The 16,710-nt window shown below is 50.6% G+C and overlaps 7 protein-coding genes across 7 annotated transcripts; 4 read left to right on the top strand and 3 right to left on the bottom strand.

Moving 5' to 3' along the window:
* Positions 1-96: 96 nt before the first annotated feature.
* On the bottom strand, positions 97-1,808 carry N7458_010890 (uncharacterized protein; the record flags this gene model as incomplete). Its single annotated transcript, XM_056914272.1, has 3 exons — positions 97-133; positions 190-1,071; positions 1,156-1,808. 3 exons carry the CDS (start codon positions 1,806-1,808, stop codon positions 97-99), a joined length of 1,572 nt encoding a protein of 523 aa, XP_056763121.1.
* Positions 1,809-3,109: 1,301 nt separating this feature from the next.
* On the top strand, positions 3,110-5,468 carry N7458_010889 (acetolactate synthase catalytic subunit; the record flags this gene model as incomplete). The annotated part of the gene is made up of 5 exons (XM_056914271.1): positions 3,110-3,273; positions 3,329-3,427; positions 3,497-3,564; positions 3,657-5,342; positions 5,398-5,468. 5 exons carry the CDS (start codon positions 3,110-3,112, stop codon positions 5,466-5,468), a joined length of 2,088 nt encoding a protein of 695 aa, XP_056763120.1.
* A 2,711-nt stretch (positions 5,469-8,179) lies between these two features.
* N7458_010888 (uncharacterized protein) lies at positions 8,180-8,515 on the top strand (the record flags this gene model as incomplete). Its single annotated transcript, XM_056914270.1, has 1 exon — positions 8,180-8,515. The coding sequence occupies one exon, from the start codon at positions 8,180-8,182 to the stop codon at positions 8,513-8,515; it is 336 nt and encodes a 111-aa protein (XP_056763119.1).
* Positions 8,516-9,042: 527 nt separating this feature from the next.
* On the bottom strand, positions 9,043-10,778 carry N7458_010887 (sugar transporter; the record flags this gene model as incomplete). The annotated part of the gene is made up of 4 exons (XM_056914269.1): positions 9,043-9,528; positions 9,590-10,267; positions 10,338-10,578; positions 10,627-10,778. The coding sequence occupies 4 exons, from the start codon at positions 10,776-10,778 to the stop codon at positions 9,043-9,045; spliced, it is 1,557 nt and encodes a 518-aa protein (XP_056763118.1).
* Positions 10,779-11,125: 347 nt separating this feature from the next.
* On the top strand, positions 11,126-12,441 carry N7458_010886 (uncharacterized protein; the record flags this gene model as incomplete). The annotated part of the gene is made up of 2 exons (XM_056914268.1): positions 11,126-11,566; positions 11,626-12,441. The coding sequence occupies 2 exons, from the start codon at positions 11,126-11,128 to the stop codon at positions 12,439-12,441; spliced, it is 1,257 nt and encodes a 418-aa protein (XP_056763117.1).
* A 266-nt stretch (positions 12,442-12,707) lies between these two features.
* N7458_010885 (uncharacterized protein) lies at positions 12,708-15,135 on the bottom strand (the record flags this gene model as incomplete). Its single annotated transcript, XM_056914267.1, has 5 exons — positions 12,708-13,914; positions 13,971-14,412; positions 14,466-14,857; positions 14,916-15,004; positions 15,067-15,135. The coding sequence occupies 5 exons, from the start codon at positions 15,133-15,135 to the stop codon at positions 12,708-12,710; spliced, it is 2,199 nt and encodes a 732-aa protein (XP_056763116.1).
* A 208-nt stretch (positions 15,136-15,343) lies between these two features.
* On the top strand, positions 15,344-16,519 carry N7458_010884 (uncharacterized protein; the record flags this gene model as incomplete). The annotated part of the gene is made up of 5 exons (XM_056914266.1): positions 15,344-15,397; positions 15,476-15,544; positions 15,607-15,750; positions 15,789-15,991; positions 16,048-16,519. 5 exons carry the CDS (start codon positions 15,344-15,346, stop codon positions 16,517-16,519), a joined length of 942 nt encoding a protein of 313 aa, XP_056763115.1.
* Positions 16,520-16,710: the final 191 nt, after the last annotated feature.

Raw genomic sequence — 16,710 nt, 5'->3', positions numbered from 1 at the left:
ATCCCGAGGGAATTTTTGAGAATTTTCGGAACTTGAAAATGTTTTTAGGACATCTATATATGAAGATCTCCGATCATGTCAATTATAACACAAAGTTCACTGAGCAAACTGGTCAATAGCAGCACCGAAAACACTATAATCGAATTAGCTCAATCTCAATACCTTCATCGTGTTGTAGGGGTCACATACACAAACGAGCCATTAGACGGCTTGCTAATGACCATAGCCTGCTTCAGCTTCTCCTCGCTCATATCAGGGAACTTCTTGAGATAGTACTCGTCCCGCAAAGCAGTCGTAACAGCCTCAACTTTACCCTGGGGCAGCATGTGCACAGTGCAGCCACCCCAACCCGCACCAGTCAGCCGGCTACCCCAAGTACCCGCGCGAAGGGCAATCGCACAAATCTCATCAACCTCGGGGGCACTGCAGTCATAAGCGGTGCGGCAAGACTCCTGCGACTCGTTCAGCAGCTGGCCCAGGTAGGTGATACGCCTCTCATCGAGCTCGGAGGCCTTGGCCAGGCAAGCCTTGAAGTCCAACACGCGGCGTGCTTCCTTGTAGACGTGTAGCGCACGCTGGCGTAGGAGGAACCGCTCCGCCTGCACGGGGAACGAAGAGAGGAACTTGGACTCCAGTTCGGCGACGGTGATGTCCAGAATGGTAGCCATCTCCTCGCGGGTGTAGCCCTCTTCCTTGGTCAGTTCATCTTGCACTGCCTGGATGACCGAGTCGATCTGGTACTCCAGCGGATCGTGCAGGCGCTCTTCCTTGGTCATCAGCTCTTGCTGGAAGTTGCGGAGGCTGTATCCCAGGGAGCTGTTGTCCTTGGGTAGGGTCAGACCAAACTTCTTGGCTAGGATCACGGCGGCCAGGGTGACTTCGGCTACGCGCAGGTTGTAGTGTCGAGGAGCGGTCTCGGCCTTGTTGGAGGTGACGAAGCTCTGAGCCATGAGGAAGGTGATTTCGTCGGTGGCCTTGGGGATCGGGATGTGTTGGGCCTTGAACTGGGGGTAGAATTGGGTGTATAGAAGGAAGCCGCGCTTGGAGAAGATGGAGGCAGCCTGGTCCATACTGTCGGTAGAGAACGATATCATGCGTTAGAAATGATCGCCGAATGTGACATCGTATATATTTGGGAGGAAAGAGTATACTCACCCGCCAGAGTAGACACCGACAGCACGCTCAGAAACAACAGCGAGATCCAACAGATCCTGCTTCGACACATTGTGGTTGTTGGCCTTCATAACAGCCAGGGCACTAGCACAGACAAAGGCAGCACTGCTGGAAATACCACCACCAGGGGGCACGTTGCCATCCACCAGGATCTCCATGCTGACAGGAACCAGCGAGCCAGCATTCGCCTTACGCAAGAACTTCAATGCGCCGAGCAGGCCGGCCTTGAAGTAGTTCACCCACTCGTGCTTCTTGGGATCGATCTCAATATCGGTGTCGTGGGGAACGGTGAATTCGCGCGAGGGGAATTTCTCCGATGCGACATTTGCAATCTTGACGGTCGAGCCGGAGGGACCAGCGGGAACCACCTTGACGGCCATGATCACATCGACGCTGACGGCGGTGGGGAGAACATCGTAGAGGGAGTAGTCGATGTGCTCGCCAATGATGTTGACACGGCCTGGGCTACGGGCCACGAAGTCGGGATGATGGCTATACTCCTTGTTGAACTTGGTGATGAGACCAGCCCAGCGCTGCTGGTGCTCGGGGGCAACCGAGTTCACAGAGGCATCGTCGGTCGCGTAGACCTCTGCGATGGATTCTGTTTGCGGGACGAGCTCCTGCGGGGCAGACATGGTGGGGGTGCAGGGGTCTTGATTTTTGTGTTTTAGGGCGGGTTAGGAGGAAGGGAGAAGGTAAAGGTAAAGAAGGAACAAAGACAATGTCGATGACAGTGTGTCAATGGAAGTCAGGAAGAAGAGGGAGAGAAACAGGAGCAGGTGGGCAGAGATGATGGTGGCCCCGGATTAATGAAGTTGGGACCCCCAGGTAATTTCCGATTTGGGATTTGGGTTTTGGTGGGGGGTTGCGCTTTTGCGGGCTCCGGAGTGGCCTCTGTAAAAGCGTAACAGGGTTCCCTGCCCGCCGGTGTCCCTTTGCAGCGAAGTCTTTGCGGGGGCGCTGGCTTGTGCCCCTTTCCCAGGATAGTATCAAAGTTTATGCAGAAGTATATCAAGTCCGAAAGCAATGGATATTTTCGGAAGCTAGCCGGCTCCAATATACGAGTACACGATGCCAATGTCATTGTGTGCTACAGTCTACACGCTACAATGCCATTCGGATATCCCGGTGCTTCCACGTCTCCGCAATTAGGGTAAGAAAGCCCTTGACGCAGTGGCGTTAGTCCCGCTTTTTTATAGACGAGAGCCATCCATGCCTCACCAGAAGAGCCCAATTGACGGCCCGAGATAGGCTGGAACAGCCCCGGTCAGTGTCGAATTCTGAGCATCAAGGATCCTGTCATTTCGGTGCAAAGAAGAGACCAATGTCGTAAAACGGACAGCGCACACGGCCCGAATTGAAAGGGACCCGCCCGGCTTTCGGATTGTTGATCGGGATTGTCGAGAGATTCGGCCAAAAGAAAAGATATCCGTGTCGGCTACGATCGGCCGTTCCAATGTCGGGAAGCTTGGGCGATCACAGGGACCCGCAGGTATAAGTGGCTGACAGTAATATTGCGGAGTGAGTTAGAGTTGCGGAGAGAGTTAGAAAGTAATCTGGGATGATTGCTGGTGATACTACTACTACTACTATTACTATGTACAACTGTACAACGAGTGGCCGAGCTGGATTGCCAATGGGGCTTCCCCGGATATGTGAGCGGCCTGAGAAATCAGACCACCAAGGAATCACATGACACACAAGTCTCCGGACAATCAGGTGACTCCGAGGCTCGCCGAGGTCGGAGGTGCGGAGGCGGTCTCGACCAATCAGCAGCGCCGGATTCTTGACTCAGAGCGGTCGGTTGGTTTGGGTTTAAGGCGTTTTTCGTCTCCCCCAGAGAGGATTCACAGCAAAGGCCCATTGGATCTTTTTTTTCCCTTCATTCGCCTCCCTTCTCAAGTCCTCAAGTGCTGCTGGGCTGCTGTCGGTCAGGATGATGCCTCTCAGACCGTCAAAGACCGCTCTGCGCGCCATTCACCTCCAGAGGCAGCTTGCCTCTGGTCGTCGACCCTTCTCGACCTCGTTCGTGGCTTCGGCTGCTTCGCCCCACCGCTCTTCTCCTCAGAAGCGTGCTCAGAGTACCGTCACGGCGACTTCGTGAGTCTTCTTGGACATTCTCATCCTGAAATTGGATCCTAATTGCCTTCAACAGTGACTCCAGGCCTGTTCCCAGCCCTGCATTTAACCAAGAACCTCACCGCAATGAAATCTCGCCTCTGCAGAACCGCCAGCTCCCCGAGCTCGATGACTCGTAAGGGTTTCCCTATTGACGGATGTATGCCATTGGGATGGACTAGAACTAATGGGTATCAAAACTTAGGATGGTTGGCATGAGTGGTGGTGAGATCTTCCATGAGATGATGCTCCGCCTCGGCGTGAAGCAGATCTGTAAGTGATATGTTTTCTTCCTGCCTCCTACCACTTCGTCCTCGGTACATCTGGCCTGGTTTCAAAATTTAGCTTATGCATTATTCGAACAGTCGGTTACCCCGGTGGTGCCATTCTTCCCGTGTTCGATGCCATCTACAACTCAAAACACTTCGACTTCGTCCTCCCCAAGCACGAACAAGGTGCCGGTCACATGGCCCAGGGCTACGCTCGTGCTTCTGGCAAGCCTGGTGTGGTCCTCGTCACCTCCGGCCCTGGTGCAACCAACGTTGTTACCCCTATGCAGGATGCTCTGTCTGACGGTACTCCCATGGTCGTCTTCTGTGGTCAGGTTCCCACCAGCGCCATCGGTACCGACTCCTTCCAGGAGGCCGATGTGATCGGTATCTCTCGTGCCTGCACCAAGTGGAATGTGATGGTCAAGTCCGTTGGTGAGCTGCCTCGCCGCATCCAGGAGGCCTTCGAGATCGCTACTAGCGGTCGTCCCGGTCCTGTCCTCGTCGATCTGCCCAAGGATGTCACCGCTGGTATCCTCCGCAACCCCATTCCCATGAACAGTACTATTCCCTCTCTCCCCAGTGCTGCCACCGTTGCTGCTCGCGAACTCGGCCAGAAGCAGCTTGAGAACACTATCAGCCGTGTCGCTCGCCTCGTCAACATGGCTGAGAAGCCCATTCTCTACGTTGGTCAGGGTCTTCTCGCTCGCCCGGATGGCCCTGAGATTCTCAAGGAGTTCGCTGAGAAGGCAAACATCCCCGTCACCACTACCCTTCAGGGTCTAGGTGGCTTTGACGAGCTGGACCCCAAGGCTCTGCACATGCTTGGTATGCACGGTTCCGCGTACGCCAACATGGCTATGCAGGAGGCCGATCTGATCATCGCGGTCGGTGCCCGTTTCGACGACCGTGTCACTGGTAGCATTCCCAAGTTCGCTCCCCAGGCCAAGGCTGCTGCTGCCGAGGGCCGTGGTGGTATCGTCCACTTCGAGATCATGCCCAAGAACATCAACAAGGTCGTCCAGGCCACCGAGGCCGTCGAGGGTGACTGCGCCGACAACCTCCGCCTGCTTCTGCCCCAGGTCAAGTCCGTTGCTGAGCGCCCTGAGTGGTTCGCCCAGATCAACGACTGGAAGTCTCGATTCCCTCTGTCTCTCTACGAGCGCCAGACTCCCGAAGGCACCATCAAGCCCCAGGCTGTGATTGAGAAGCTGAGCGACCTCACCGCTCACATGAAGGACAAGACTATCATCACCACCGGTGTCGGTCAGCACCAGATGTGGGCTGCTCAGCACTTCCGCTGGCGCCACCCTCGTACCATGATTACCTCCGGTGGTCTTGGTACCATGGGTTACGGTCTTCCCTCCGCTATTGGTGCCAAGGTTGCCCGTCCGGACTGCCTGGTCGTCGATATCGATGGCGATGCCTCCTTCAACATGACCCTGACTGAGCTGTCCACTGCTGCTCAGTTCGATATCGGTGTCAAGGTCCTCCTCCTGAACAACGAGGAGCAGGGTATGGTCACTCAATGGCAGAACCTGTTCTACGAGGACCGTTACTCCCACACCCACCAGCAGAACCCCGACTTCGTTCTCCTTGCCCGCTCTATGCGCGTCGCTGCCGAGCGTGTCTCTAAGGCTTCTGATCTCGAGGCCAAGCTGAAGTGGCTGATTGAGCAGCCCGGCCCGGCTCTTCTCGAGGTCATCACTGCCCGCAAGGTCCCTGTCCTCCCCATGGTGCCTTCCGGCCGCGGTCTCCACGAGTTCCTGGTTTATGACGAAGGTAAGCATATTCGTCCTGCGTTGCTCTTAAAACAACATACTAATTCTTTAAATAGCCAAGGAGGCTGAGCGTAAGGAGATGATGAAGAAGCGCAATGCCCCCACCGAAGTCAACCTGCGCGAATAAATGCGCTCTACGAGTGGCTGGACGGTATCCTAGCCACACACGAAGCCCATCCATCTTGACCGTCATTTATTTTTACCGTTGATATCCATGGCGTTTTCCTGGCGGGTCCACCAAAAGCGATTGGGAAAATCAATCAGTTGAACTCGACAATCTCCCTAGCACCAAAAAACTATCGCCTTCCCCTTCACCCCTGCAGACCAATATGGCAAAATTTCAGTTCAGTAGCCTTGTGAAATGGTTGCCAACTGTTTAGTGGGGACATGAAGCTGCCTCCTTATTGATGACTTGCATTGTGCTTGTTTCGTCTTCCTTCGGGGCTCATCTTATTCCATCTATGCCGCCAATTTTCCTTTTCGCCCTGTGTGTATATAATGTTCATGTGTTTTTTTATGAGTCACAGGTCGCGATGGGGGATGTGCCATTTCGGATGCTATGTTATTGGAGCAAGTAGTCACTGAAAACATTTCAAGTTTTTCGCCATCTTTGCCTTTACCTTACCCTTTTGTTTGTAATTTGGAAACTTGACTATCTTCACAAAGTTGGTAAGAGCCTGAATTTCATATTGTTTATGCTCAGATGCTATGTCCTTGTCCTCGAGGTCCGATTTACGGCGGATCGTCGCATAATATCACCGTATTGGACAAGATCTTCTGCAAGCTAAGGAATAGTGTGCGGGGTCGGCTATCGGTAGATGCAGGTCGGGGGCCTGTGCCTAATATGTACTGGGATTCATGCTTATTGTATGCAAGGGGGCGCACCTATCAAGCATTATTTGATGACGTGAGAAGCCTCAAGACCAATACTGGCATGTAGTGAACTGCTCAATTTTGAGTAAAAGCAGTGCTGAAGACGTGATCAAGTTGAACCACTGTTGACCAAACCACCCCAAGAACTTCCAAGGTTTCAACGACAGGCTGTACCACGAGGTTATTAATGATCCCTTGATTCTTTGATGCGAAAGCAGCATGATTGGTAGTAGCTTGATCTGTGATGCCAGTATACTCGTGGTTTCCTTATCCTCATATGCATCATGGCCATTCTCCATGATTTTCAAGATCTTGCCTTGAATTCCGTCTAGTCTAGGCTACCGGGTGAACTTATAAAATGGGCTACGCGAGGCATACCACTATTAGTTGAGGTCGGATCTGAGTAGCATATTTCTTTTAGGTTGCTAGCGAGAGGGTTTCTGGCAAGCCCTATAACCCCCGACTGCGGAATCACAAGAGCAATCTCGCATATATCTTGACTGACAAAATCGAACCACTTATCGTCCAGCCACTCCCAAGATAGAATTCATCACCAGATAGGAAAATCGTTGTCCACGCCCAGTGATGCTCCATCACCGACTGTTCTGGTTAGAAGCCATAGCATCGAGCAACTTTTTGGCCTTCTCAGTCAGCGGCACCCCACTCGTCATGATAGACGGGGTTTGATGAGTTCAAAGTCCAGCCAAGGGAAGGGTGAACTGACAATCCTGAGAGAGGAGACCCAAAACAAGAGGAAGTTAGAGTATACTTGGTTACTCACCGAGGGCAGAACTAGGCTTTTCGCAGGTAATTTGGCAGGCAAGACCATTAAGGAAGGTGGTCTTGAACTTCTGGTGGGAGGGATCATTGAAGCAGTATAGCAGTATACAGAATTTCAGGAGACAGCGTGTTCAGAATGTCAGTTGGTGAAAGCCTGAAGGAAGTGATTGGGGGTTTAGCCAATCAATGCCGAGTGCACAAATGCCACTGTAAACAATAGCACATTTACTGCGCTCTACTGCCTACGCGGGAGTAACTGAAGGGAATATATTGCCGACAAAGAAGAGGTCGGGGTCGATGAAAGCAGAGTAGTACTAGCCACAACGTGAAGTTAGAATTGGTCAAAATTGTACTCTGCTGGTGAAATTGGCTTATTAGCTATGTCAACGTAGTGGACCTAAGTTCATGTCTATTCCTGAAGCCCGAAAACAACCCACTGCCTAAGGCATGAGTACAAACGCTGTGATGCCCGATTGAGTTTGCGGGACGCTCGAACCACCTCTTAGCACGTGGGGAAAACACTTCCCACGTCAGCGTTGCTGCGTCAACAAATGGCTGGCAGACGATCAGTGCCGACCGAGAACCCTAATTTGCAGCGCCAATCCCGATACTAACTTCGTCTCAGCCCACAAAATCTCCAAACGGCCGCCGTCGCTAGGCCGAGGGGGCAGCTCCAGATCTCGTAACACCCAATCAGCTTTGATACGCCGCCTGGTCTCAGAAAAGCGGAATATTTACCGACAGGAGGAAGAAGCCAAGAGACAGGAATTGATCGCATAACGCCAGGGATGGGATCGTTCCTACTCATCGGCAGGTTGGTGCGCCTGCCGTGTAACGGACGAGTCGACCAGAGATAGGCCAATAGCATCACCAGCGTGAAACGGTGATGGGATTGTTGTCAGCACTTGTGGCACCTGCGGAAGATTCCGTGTGTCCCACCAGACGCATCGTACCACCGCACCGACCCTGTCTCTGAGTTCTGTTAGTGACAGGGCAGACCCTTTTTCATCAGTGGATCCCAGCCTCGGGCCAGGTGTGGATGATCTACTCCATTATGGTCAGTAAAGTTGGTTCCTGCATGTTGACTTGCGTCAGCGCATGGATTCCTGACAGAACTTCTCTAGCGGTCCAAAGTATCTGGCTAACCTTCCGCCCTGCAGATTACGCCGTGAGATGCTATCAATCATGGGTAATCGGCCCCTTACACCTAATTGGGAAAATAAACTTCTCATCTATAGTACCCTATGGTCTGCTTCGTGCCATCGCGACATCCTACGTATCAGCTACGGGTCCAATTCAGTGCTAGACACCAAGGACCAGCTGTTCTACAAGGCCCGCCTTCTGAGTCTGCTGCACGAGCATGTGGCTGACTTTACCAAAGAAGAATGGCGAGATGGAGTCATCATGGCGACTTTGTATCTGGCTGTCAACGAGACCGACAGAAGAGACCCTAGCCGCGATCCAAGCCCGTTTACGCCACCCTTCGTGGACATGCACTCATTGTCATTTTATAAGATTTAGTATACGGCACGTAGCACAACGGTTCTCCCTCCCTATCAGATCACTCAGAGGTCACGAAAAGACAGGGGAAAAAATCCAATTTGAATTGCTGCGTGTTGCAGAACGAGTCCTCTGGCGGGGAGCAGATGGGAACGCCACCTCCAACTAGAACAATTACGATCGGCATGACACTTAGACAACATCACTAAACGGCGAGGGGTGACTCTGTTAAATACTATTGATGCTTTTTATGAAGGCCAGTCTTGCAAGGAAGATCCCCTGACTCAGAGTATACGAGTAATGTCCTACTTTTTACCAGACTGTTGTAAAATGCAGAGCTAGCAAGAAACTTGTCATAGCAATGAAATGAAGACTTAGCTGTTCTTAATCTCTACTTCATGTGAATGTTCATGAACTTGAGCCTCGAATGGCTTTCTCAGTACCAATTCCATAAATATCCAGGAGAGCTGTCAGTGAGTAGTGTGTCCTTGTGGCGTCTTCAGGGACGATTACGAGACAATGAGACAACCAAGTTTGTACATACATAACTAGACGGTTTCAACCTGCTCAACTGCTGCTTTATGGTCAGATACCCCGTGTCCAAAGGACGAGCTTCGCGGTCGAAGACTGAAAATACGATCTTCAAACAAGAGATCAACTTCTTCCAAAGACAAGCCCTTAGTCTCTGGAATCATCAGCCAGACAAAGGGTACAGATAGTGTGGTGCAGGCAGCAAATACAAAGTATGTCCCAAAGGTGATGTTCGAGATCATATAGGGCACGCTTCTTGCGAGAACGAAGTTGAACAACCAGTGCGTTGCGACACAAATACTGACGGCAAGTCCGCGGACCTGTAAGGGGTATATCTCGGAGCAGATGATCCAAGGCACACCGGCCCAGCTGAAGCAAAACGACACTGCGAACAAGTATATAAACACAGCTGCCGCATAAGACGTGCCGCTTATCGATTCTCCGGTTTTGACCTCTGCGCTTTGAATCTTGACAAAAGCGCCAATAAGCCACATTGAAATTGCCTATATCCAGTCAGTTATCCATTAAGCTAATCAGATGAAGCACCATAAAGAGAGCACTTACCATGACGATGCTGCCGGCAATCAACATTGGCTTTCGGCCCAAGCGATCGACCACAAAATACATAGCGAAAAATACTGCAACCAACCTGACGATGCCATAGATTCCCGTGGATACTAATGTTGTCTTGGTTCCAGTGAGTCCAATCGATCCGAATATACGAGGCGAATAATAGTTTATGGCATTCGACCCGGCCATCTGGAAGAATATCATGATCACCACTCCCAGGAACACGCGGTAGCGGATACCCGGTTGCATGAGCTCTTTCACAGATGACAAAGTCCCATCCGGGCTCATTGCTCGTTCAAGCTCGAGTTGCTGCAAGATATCATCAACTTCATGTTGTACATCGGGATGATCGCCTGGCAGGTTTCGTAGGAGCGACAGGACCTCAGTCACCCGGGATCTGCCATGAGCTTTGGCCATCCATCGAGGGGACTCTGGCATAAACCAGAGGCCGATCAAAAGGAGACCACCAGGAACGATTTGTAAAGCAAACGGGGTCATCCATTGCGCCGATGTTGGCGCCATATGTTGTTCAACACCGAAATTGATCCAGAAACCCATGCAAGTACCGATCTGCACGCCAATCTCATAGATGCCGACTAGTCGACCTCGAATCTTTGGTGGTGCACATTCAGCGGTGTATAGTGGAACTAACATACTGGCAGAGCCGACCCCCTGTTTTACAGTTAGTCGTGAACATGTAGATATCGAGTAAGTTGATTCAAGATATCGTTGGGGAACTCACCATTCCACCAATTACTCTGCCAACAAACATTATGGGCTTGCTGCCCGCCGAAGCGACTTGCATTATTGAGCCGACAGTGAAGGATATCGCACCAAGTGCTAACGCGATTCGCCGGCCGAGCTTATCTCCAAGTGGTGCAGCAGCCAGGGCACCAAAGAAGCATCCAGCCTGAAGCAGTGAGACAATATTGGCTGAAAATGCATCCTGGACGGATTGGGTTGTGCCGATTAGGCCAAAATCCCTGAAACGGTTAGTTGGGGACAATTTTTAATGTCAGGGACGATCTTACCTCTTGAAAGATGTAAGACCAATTGACGTTCCGATAAACGCCAGGTCATAACCAAACATGAATGCACCCATTGAGGTGACAATTGCAAGAAGATAGACACGCAAAGCGTGTGGATGAGGGTTGTTTGACATGTCGCTCGAAGAGCTAGCCATGGTGAAGACCAGGCTAAGAGAGCTGAGATCTATGCAATACTATGGACATTGGAGTCGATGGACAGCAAGATTTCTTTTATGTTCATGCACCCCGCATTACCCCAGACCCAGAAAGGAAAATTCGGGGAATTTACCATCGAAGAACGTGGGCCGGGAAGAATGCCGCCGTGGAGATCGCGGCAATTCTCAGCCACGGAAGGTCAGACTCCGCGGAGGGTATTGCTTTACGCTCGTAGGAGCATATTGAGCGCGCGTTAATTTTAGATAGTAAGAAATATGGTTCATATACTGTACCTTCTTCTCGAGTCTGAGAGTCCCAAGTCCCAAAATTTTCACGGAATCGATTCATGCAAACCGTCCGGCATCTGAGCAAAACCATGACGATAACCAATTTGGAACAAGTCCATGCACCTATATTCTTTCAGAAAAGGAAAAAAATCCCTGCGGTTTGGATGAGAGCAGGAACTTCAAAGGGTCTTTTCCTTCATCAGAAAGATCTTCCTGATTCCTCCCAGTCTTGGGAGTCCATTGTTCTCTCGGCCATGGGTTCGGCACAGGCAAACTCGCGACAGGTCAATGGGGTCGGTGGTGCGACGTCAACAACATCTAAAGTAGCTATTGTTGCGAGATCAAAGCGACCGAATATTGACATTGATTATACATTCATACAAGTCGCTCCAGATCAACCAAGGATTGACATGACTGGCAACTGCGGTAACATTGCATCCGGAGTTGGGCCATTCAGTCTCGACGAGGGTATTGTGAAAGCTCGTCCGGGCCAATCCGAGGTAGGATTTGATATTTTTTGAGCATGAGTATAGAAAAGCTACTCACTTTGTTACTCAAGATCGATATTCGGATCTTCAACACCAATACTGAACAGATCATTATCGAGACCGTTCAGGTAGCTCCAGACGGAACCTCTCGGGAGGATGGAGAATATCAGCTTGCCGGTGTGACTGGTACCGCAAGTCCAATCAAACTAGCTTTTGTCGAGCCACAAGGTAGCATGACTGGAAGCATGTTTCCAAGTGGTATGAAACAACAGTTTCTGAGTGTGGATTCTCAAACTCGCGGGACGTTCTCAGTACGCGTAAGCCTGGTTGACGCCGCAAATCCATTCGTTCTTGTTGATGCATCTTCGCTGCCCTTTTCGAGTGACTCCTTACACATGAAGAATAACGACAGCAACTTCCTTTGTGTTGTTGAGGAAATTCGACGTGCAGGCGCAGTCCAATTCGGACTCGCCAAGGACACGGCCGCGGCCGGTCTTATCCGTGGAACACCCAAGATCGCATTCTTGTCAGAAACCACTTCAGATCTTAAACAGGCGGACATTGACGTGCTTTCATTTTCCATGGGCAAGATGCATCCAAGTCTCCAACTGACTGGCGCAGTATGTATCGCAGCTGCGATGGCCACTCCTGGTACAGTCGCATGGGAATTGGCGGGAGGGAAGAGACTTGAAAAGGTCCCGAAACATGGCATGTTGGTTGCAAATCAGGAGATTGCACCGCCTTTGCCAGTTGGTATTCGGCATCCTTCTGGTATCATCCATACGGAGACCATGTTGAAAATGGATCAAGAAGGAGACGTACGGGTGGAAAGGGTTGCCGTATTACGAACTGCCCGTCGGCTCTTTGAGGGAAATGTCTTCTATTGAGTTTAATGTAGGATATTTGGTGTGAGCAGAGATTACTTCCGTTTCTCGATTTGTTTATAAAGCTGATTTCCTGTTTGTTGTGTCTAAACATTGTCGAGGTATCAGACCAAGAATCGAGGGAAGAAAGAGAAAAAGCAATAGGATAAAGTAGAACCTGATCATATTTCAACAAACAGGAAGCTTGGTGACAAATCACTGAGCCTGGTTCTTCAAATGACTCAGTGTAGGAGACTGATATCAGAGAAGGAAAATGTAAATTCCGTCAATTATTCATACATCATACTATCTTGAAGCGAACCATTGAAGCCAAACAGCATATCATCGTCGAAACGGGGACCGGGATAAACATCATCATAGTGAGGAATAATGTTAGGCACCAGATTGTTCTGTCCACCCAAAGGCGTTGCTGTAGACCCTGCAAGTGGATCTTCAGTGTTTTCAAGGTAGAGCTGACCTTCAGCTGACCTGTTATCTTGTCGGATGAAGCTCTGAATTATCATGTCGATATCGAGTTCAGAATCCTCAACTTCCCCAGAGGATGGGGTTCCAAAGCTAGTGATAGCCATTGCATCTAGATGTGAGCCGTCTCCAGATACGTAGGGTGGACTTTTTGGGGAGAGGACTTCTGGAAGAGGACGGGATAGCCTTCGTCCGTCATCTCCAGTGACGTGGATATCCAACTTCACTCCCATTCGGTTCATCAAATGAAGAATTACGTTTCCAGCTCTGCGGACAGCCCAGTTTGTCTCCTGGTTTTTCTTGAAGATACTGAAACAGGCTCGCAAGCTTGCATGCGCTCGGCTACCTCCTTCCTTCTGGGCTGCGACTCGGACAAAGATCGTTGCGGCAACGTATGTGGCATATGAGATCAAATACGGGGCCCTTCGAATCGAGTATGTGTGATCATAAGCTTGAAGTAGTTGGATGATGCGGTTTGCAGCCACAGTGCAGGTGTTGAAGGATGCAATTGCGACTGACAAATCCGTGGTGTGGAGATGCCCTTCAGCTACAAAGGGTCGGTGGAGAAGAATCAAGAGGACATTGTATAGCGCGAGGAGTGAAACAACATGTGGTGGCGGCGTGATCTGACTTGTGCTCGGATTGAATCGCAAGTGATCGGGGATTGCATCGTGCCAACTTTTAAGCTGCAGGTCCAAGGTTTTCAGAGTTGCAAGAAGCTCATCCGGTGACCGCGCTGAGCTTCGCTCAGAATACACTTTGCTTAGGATCCCATTCAAGATTAATGAAAGCTTGCATAGTTGCGTGAAAGTTGACACGCTATAGGCAGGGGACCCTGGGTACGACTGGACATCTGAATATGCAAACGGCTCCCATTCCTCGAGCTCTTCGTAGTTGTCCAAAAAGGAAAGTGAGACTTTGGTATCGAAATCTTGGAGGCTTGCCGGACGACCTTGGTATAGCGACTGAATCTTATCGACGACAAAGGCTCCCCAAAAACGCGTCGGCGGATCTCTAGATCCTCGTCAGAGAGCCGGCGCATGTTTGGTAACATTGTGGCGTCAACATGCATCCCCAGATCGATGATCATTCGAAATGCAGTACCAGAGTAAAGCCAAGCAGCACTGCGCTCATCGCCCAATGCAAATAATGAGCTGGTCATAACCAAAAGTGCTTGAATAGTCGTAATCTCGCTACGATCAAGGGCACGGCCAAGGAGCTCCTTGACTCGCATGCGAAATGTCCAACCTGCAGTGCGAACATCATTAGGGTCTCGGCGAACCTCGGGTCGATTGCTGAATTTCGATGCACCGAAGTATATTGCGTTGAGAAGAAGTTTAGAGAAGTACGGCCCATCACAGGCCATGTCGCGCATAAAAGCGGGGCGGTATGTGATCAGGAATGAATGATGCTGGCGATTCCAATGAAGGGATAGAAGATGCATGCCCAGTTCTGGGTCAACGCCATCGAAATCTAGCTTTCCATGTCGCAGATTCAGACCCTCGAGCTGCCCTGCACTCTTGTTAGCTCATGTTACTGAAATCATTATGCCTCTTGAACCATACTTTGATACGCAGCCTCTCCCATCAAGCGCTTAGAAACATGATCTGCAGGGATTTTCTGGTCGGTCGGTCGCACCTGACCGCGTCTGTCGGTTGGAGCGTCATCGAAGAGAGTGCTGGTAAGGCCGTGATAACTGGAGTCTCCGTTCGGCGAGATAAATATGCGTGAGACGGCCGACTGAGAATGCTCCACGGCAGTAGCTTCCTCTTGTTCTTCGTTGCAAGGCGATTCGCGGGGTGTTTCCTGAGGCAGTTCTTGTGTTTCCTGCCTAGATGAAGCTGGTGTGTGTTCGGGAGATCCACCTTCATGGATAGATCGAGTCTCAAGAGCGCCGAGTTGCCGACGCAAGTGCTGGTTCTCTGCTTCTAGCTGAGAAATGCGGGCCTGTGTGGGTCTTCACAAATGTCAATGGATGATCTTTGATATTCGTAAATGACGCCAAATTTTTGTACCTTTGCCGTAAAATATCCGCGGGGTAGACACATTCATTGTCGTATCCCCGGCAGTTAGAGCAAGCGGGCTTTCCGTTATCGCAGCGCAGCTGTATAACCCACTCAGAACGAAACCCTTCTCATCGCGATCTGTCGCATCTCAACAACTCACCTTTCGTCGACGACAGAAAGCGCATGCCTTCGCAGCTCGTCGTTGCCTCCGCGGATGGGCTTCGGCCATGGAGTCAATCGCGATGGGAGATGGAAGACGAAGAAAAGGCAAAGGCCCGTGGGATCTGTGGGTGGTTATGTGGGATGCCAGATTCCACGGCAAGTCTGCTTCCGTTCGGCCCCACCACCAAGGATATATGTCCAAGAGGTTCGAGATGTCCAGCCAATTGCACCATTTCAGTTGATCAATAGCATTGAATCGCCATTTATGGTTGGTCATGGCGACTCAGCTTTCTGTCCAGCCAAGTGAAAGCAAGATTGGCCAACGAAAGGTAGTTTCATGCCATTGCTCTCCTAAACTTGTGATGAGTCTATAGGCATCCATGTTCCGATTCTGACTCTTTCCCCAGCATATCACTCCGCAGTGGGTCTCGCTGGTCGCTGGAGGTGTCGCTGGTGGCGTGGAAGCAGCAGTGACGGTAAGAGATAATGGCCTCCCTCGATCTTCCATGTTTGGTGCCCACTCCGCTGACTCTCATAGTATCCATTCGAATATTCCAAAACGAGAGTCCAGCTTGTACAACATGCTTCAGTAGCTGGGACGAATCCCCTTCGTTTGATATTCGAGGTAGCTCGACAAGAAGGAGTCCGTTCTTTGTACACGGGATGTACCACGTTGATAGTTGTCAGTATCTGAGCACTCACAGATAGATAGATACCCAGTCATTCACTAATCCCAATTTCGATGATCAGGGCACTGCCGGAAAGGCAGCAGTACGATTCGTGTCTTATGACACGATCCGTAATTCCTTGTCTGATGAGCATGGGAAGCTTTCAGCAGGAGGAGGGATCTTGGCTGGCATGGCAGCTGGCACCGTTGAAAGCGTTCTAGCAGTTACCCCTACCGAACGGATCAAGACTGCATTGTGAGTGTATCCTACATACAGCTTTATGTAAGACCTCTGTCTCATCTCTCAAACAGGATCGATGATGCAAAGACAAATCGCCAGTTCAAGTCCGGCATACATGCTGCAACAGTGCTAGTCAAACGACACGGTCCCTCCGAGCTCTATAGAGGTCTCGTTTCCACCACAATCAAACAATCAGCCACGTCTGCAGTACGCATGGGAACATACAACATCCTCAAAGAGATGACCAAAAGGCAAGGGGTTGCTCCGAACATGATGACCTCCTTCGGAACGGGCGCTTTGGCAGGCATTGTGACGGTCTATGCAACTCAGCCCTTTGACACCATCAAGACCCGGGCGCAGAGTGTCCAAGGTGCTGGCATTGTAGAGGCATTCAAAAGCGTGAAGCGGGATTATGGAATCAAGGGGTTCTGGAAAGGAAGCTCTATGCGACTTGGGCGCCTGTTCCTCAGCGGTGGAATTGTATTCTCGGTATATGAGCAGGTATCAGCCTTGTTGGCTACAGCTACATCTCTGAATAGATAATAGACTTTATTTAGTTAGATTCAAGTAGACTAGACACATTTTATAGACTAAATTGCAATCTGTGTTCCTGATAGGACAGTTTTATTGTGTTTCCAGCAAGGAAACCGGGGAACACGATGTTGAAGACTCGATTAACGGTCGCTTAACATGAAGATACATACATTATATACATCCTCCATGTGTGTTTCTAT

This window comes from Penicillium daleae (genome assembly GCF_028827525.1).
Source record: "Penicillium daleae strain IBT 16125 chromosome Unknown utg000008l_segment0_segment0, whole genome shotgun sequence".
NCBI classification, from domain to species: Eukaryota; Fungi; Ascomycota; class Eurotiomycetes; order Eurotiales; family Aspergillaceae; genus Penicillium; species Penicillium daleae.
This window is presented reverse-complemented; position numbering and strand designations above follow the sequence as displayed.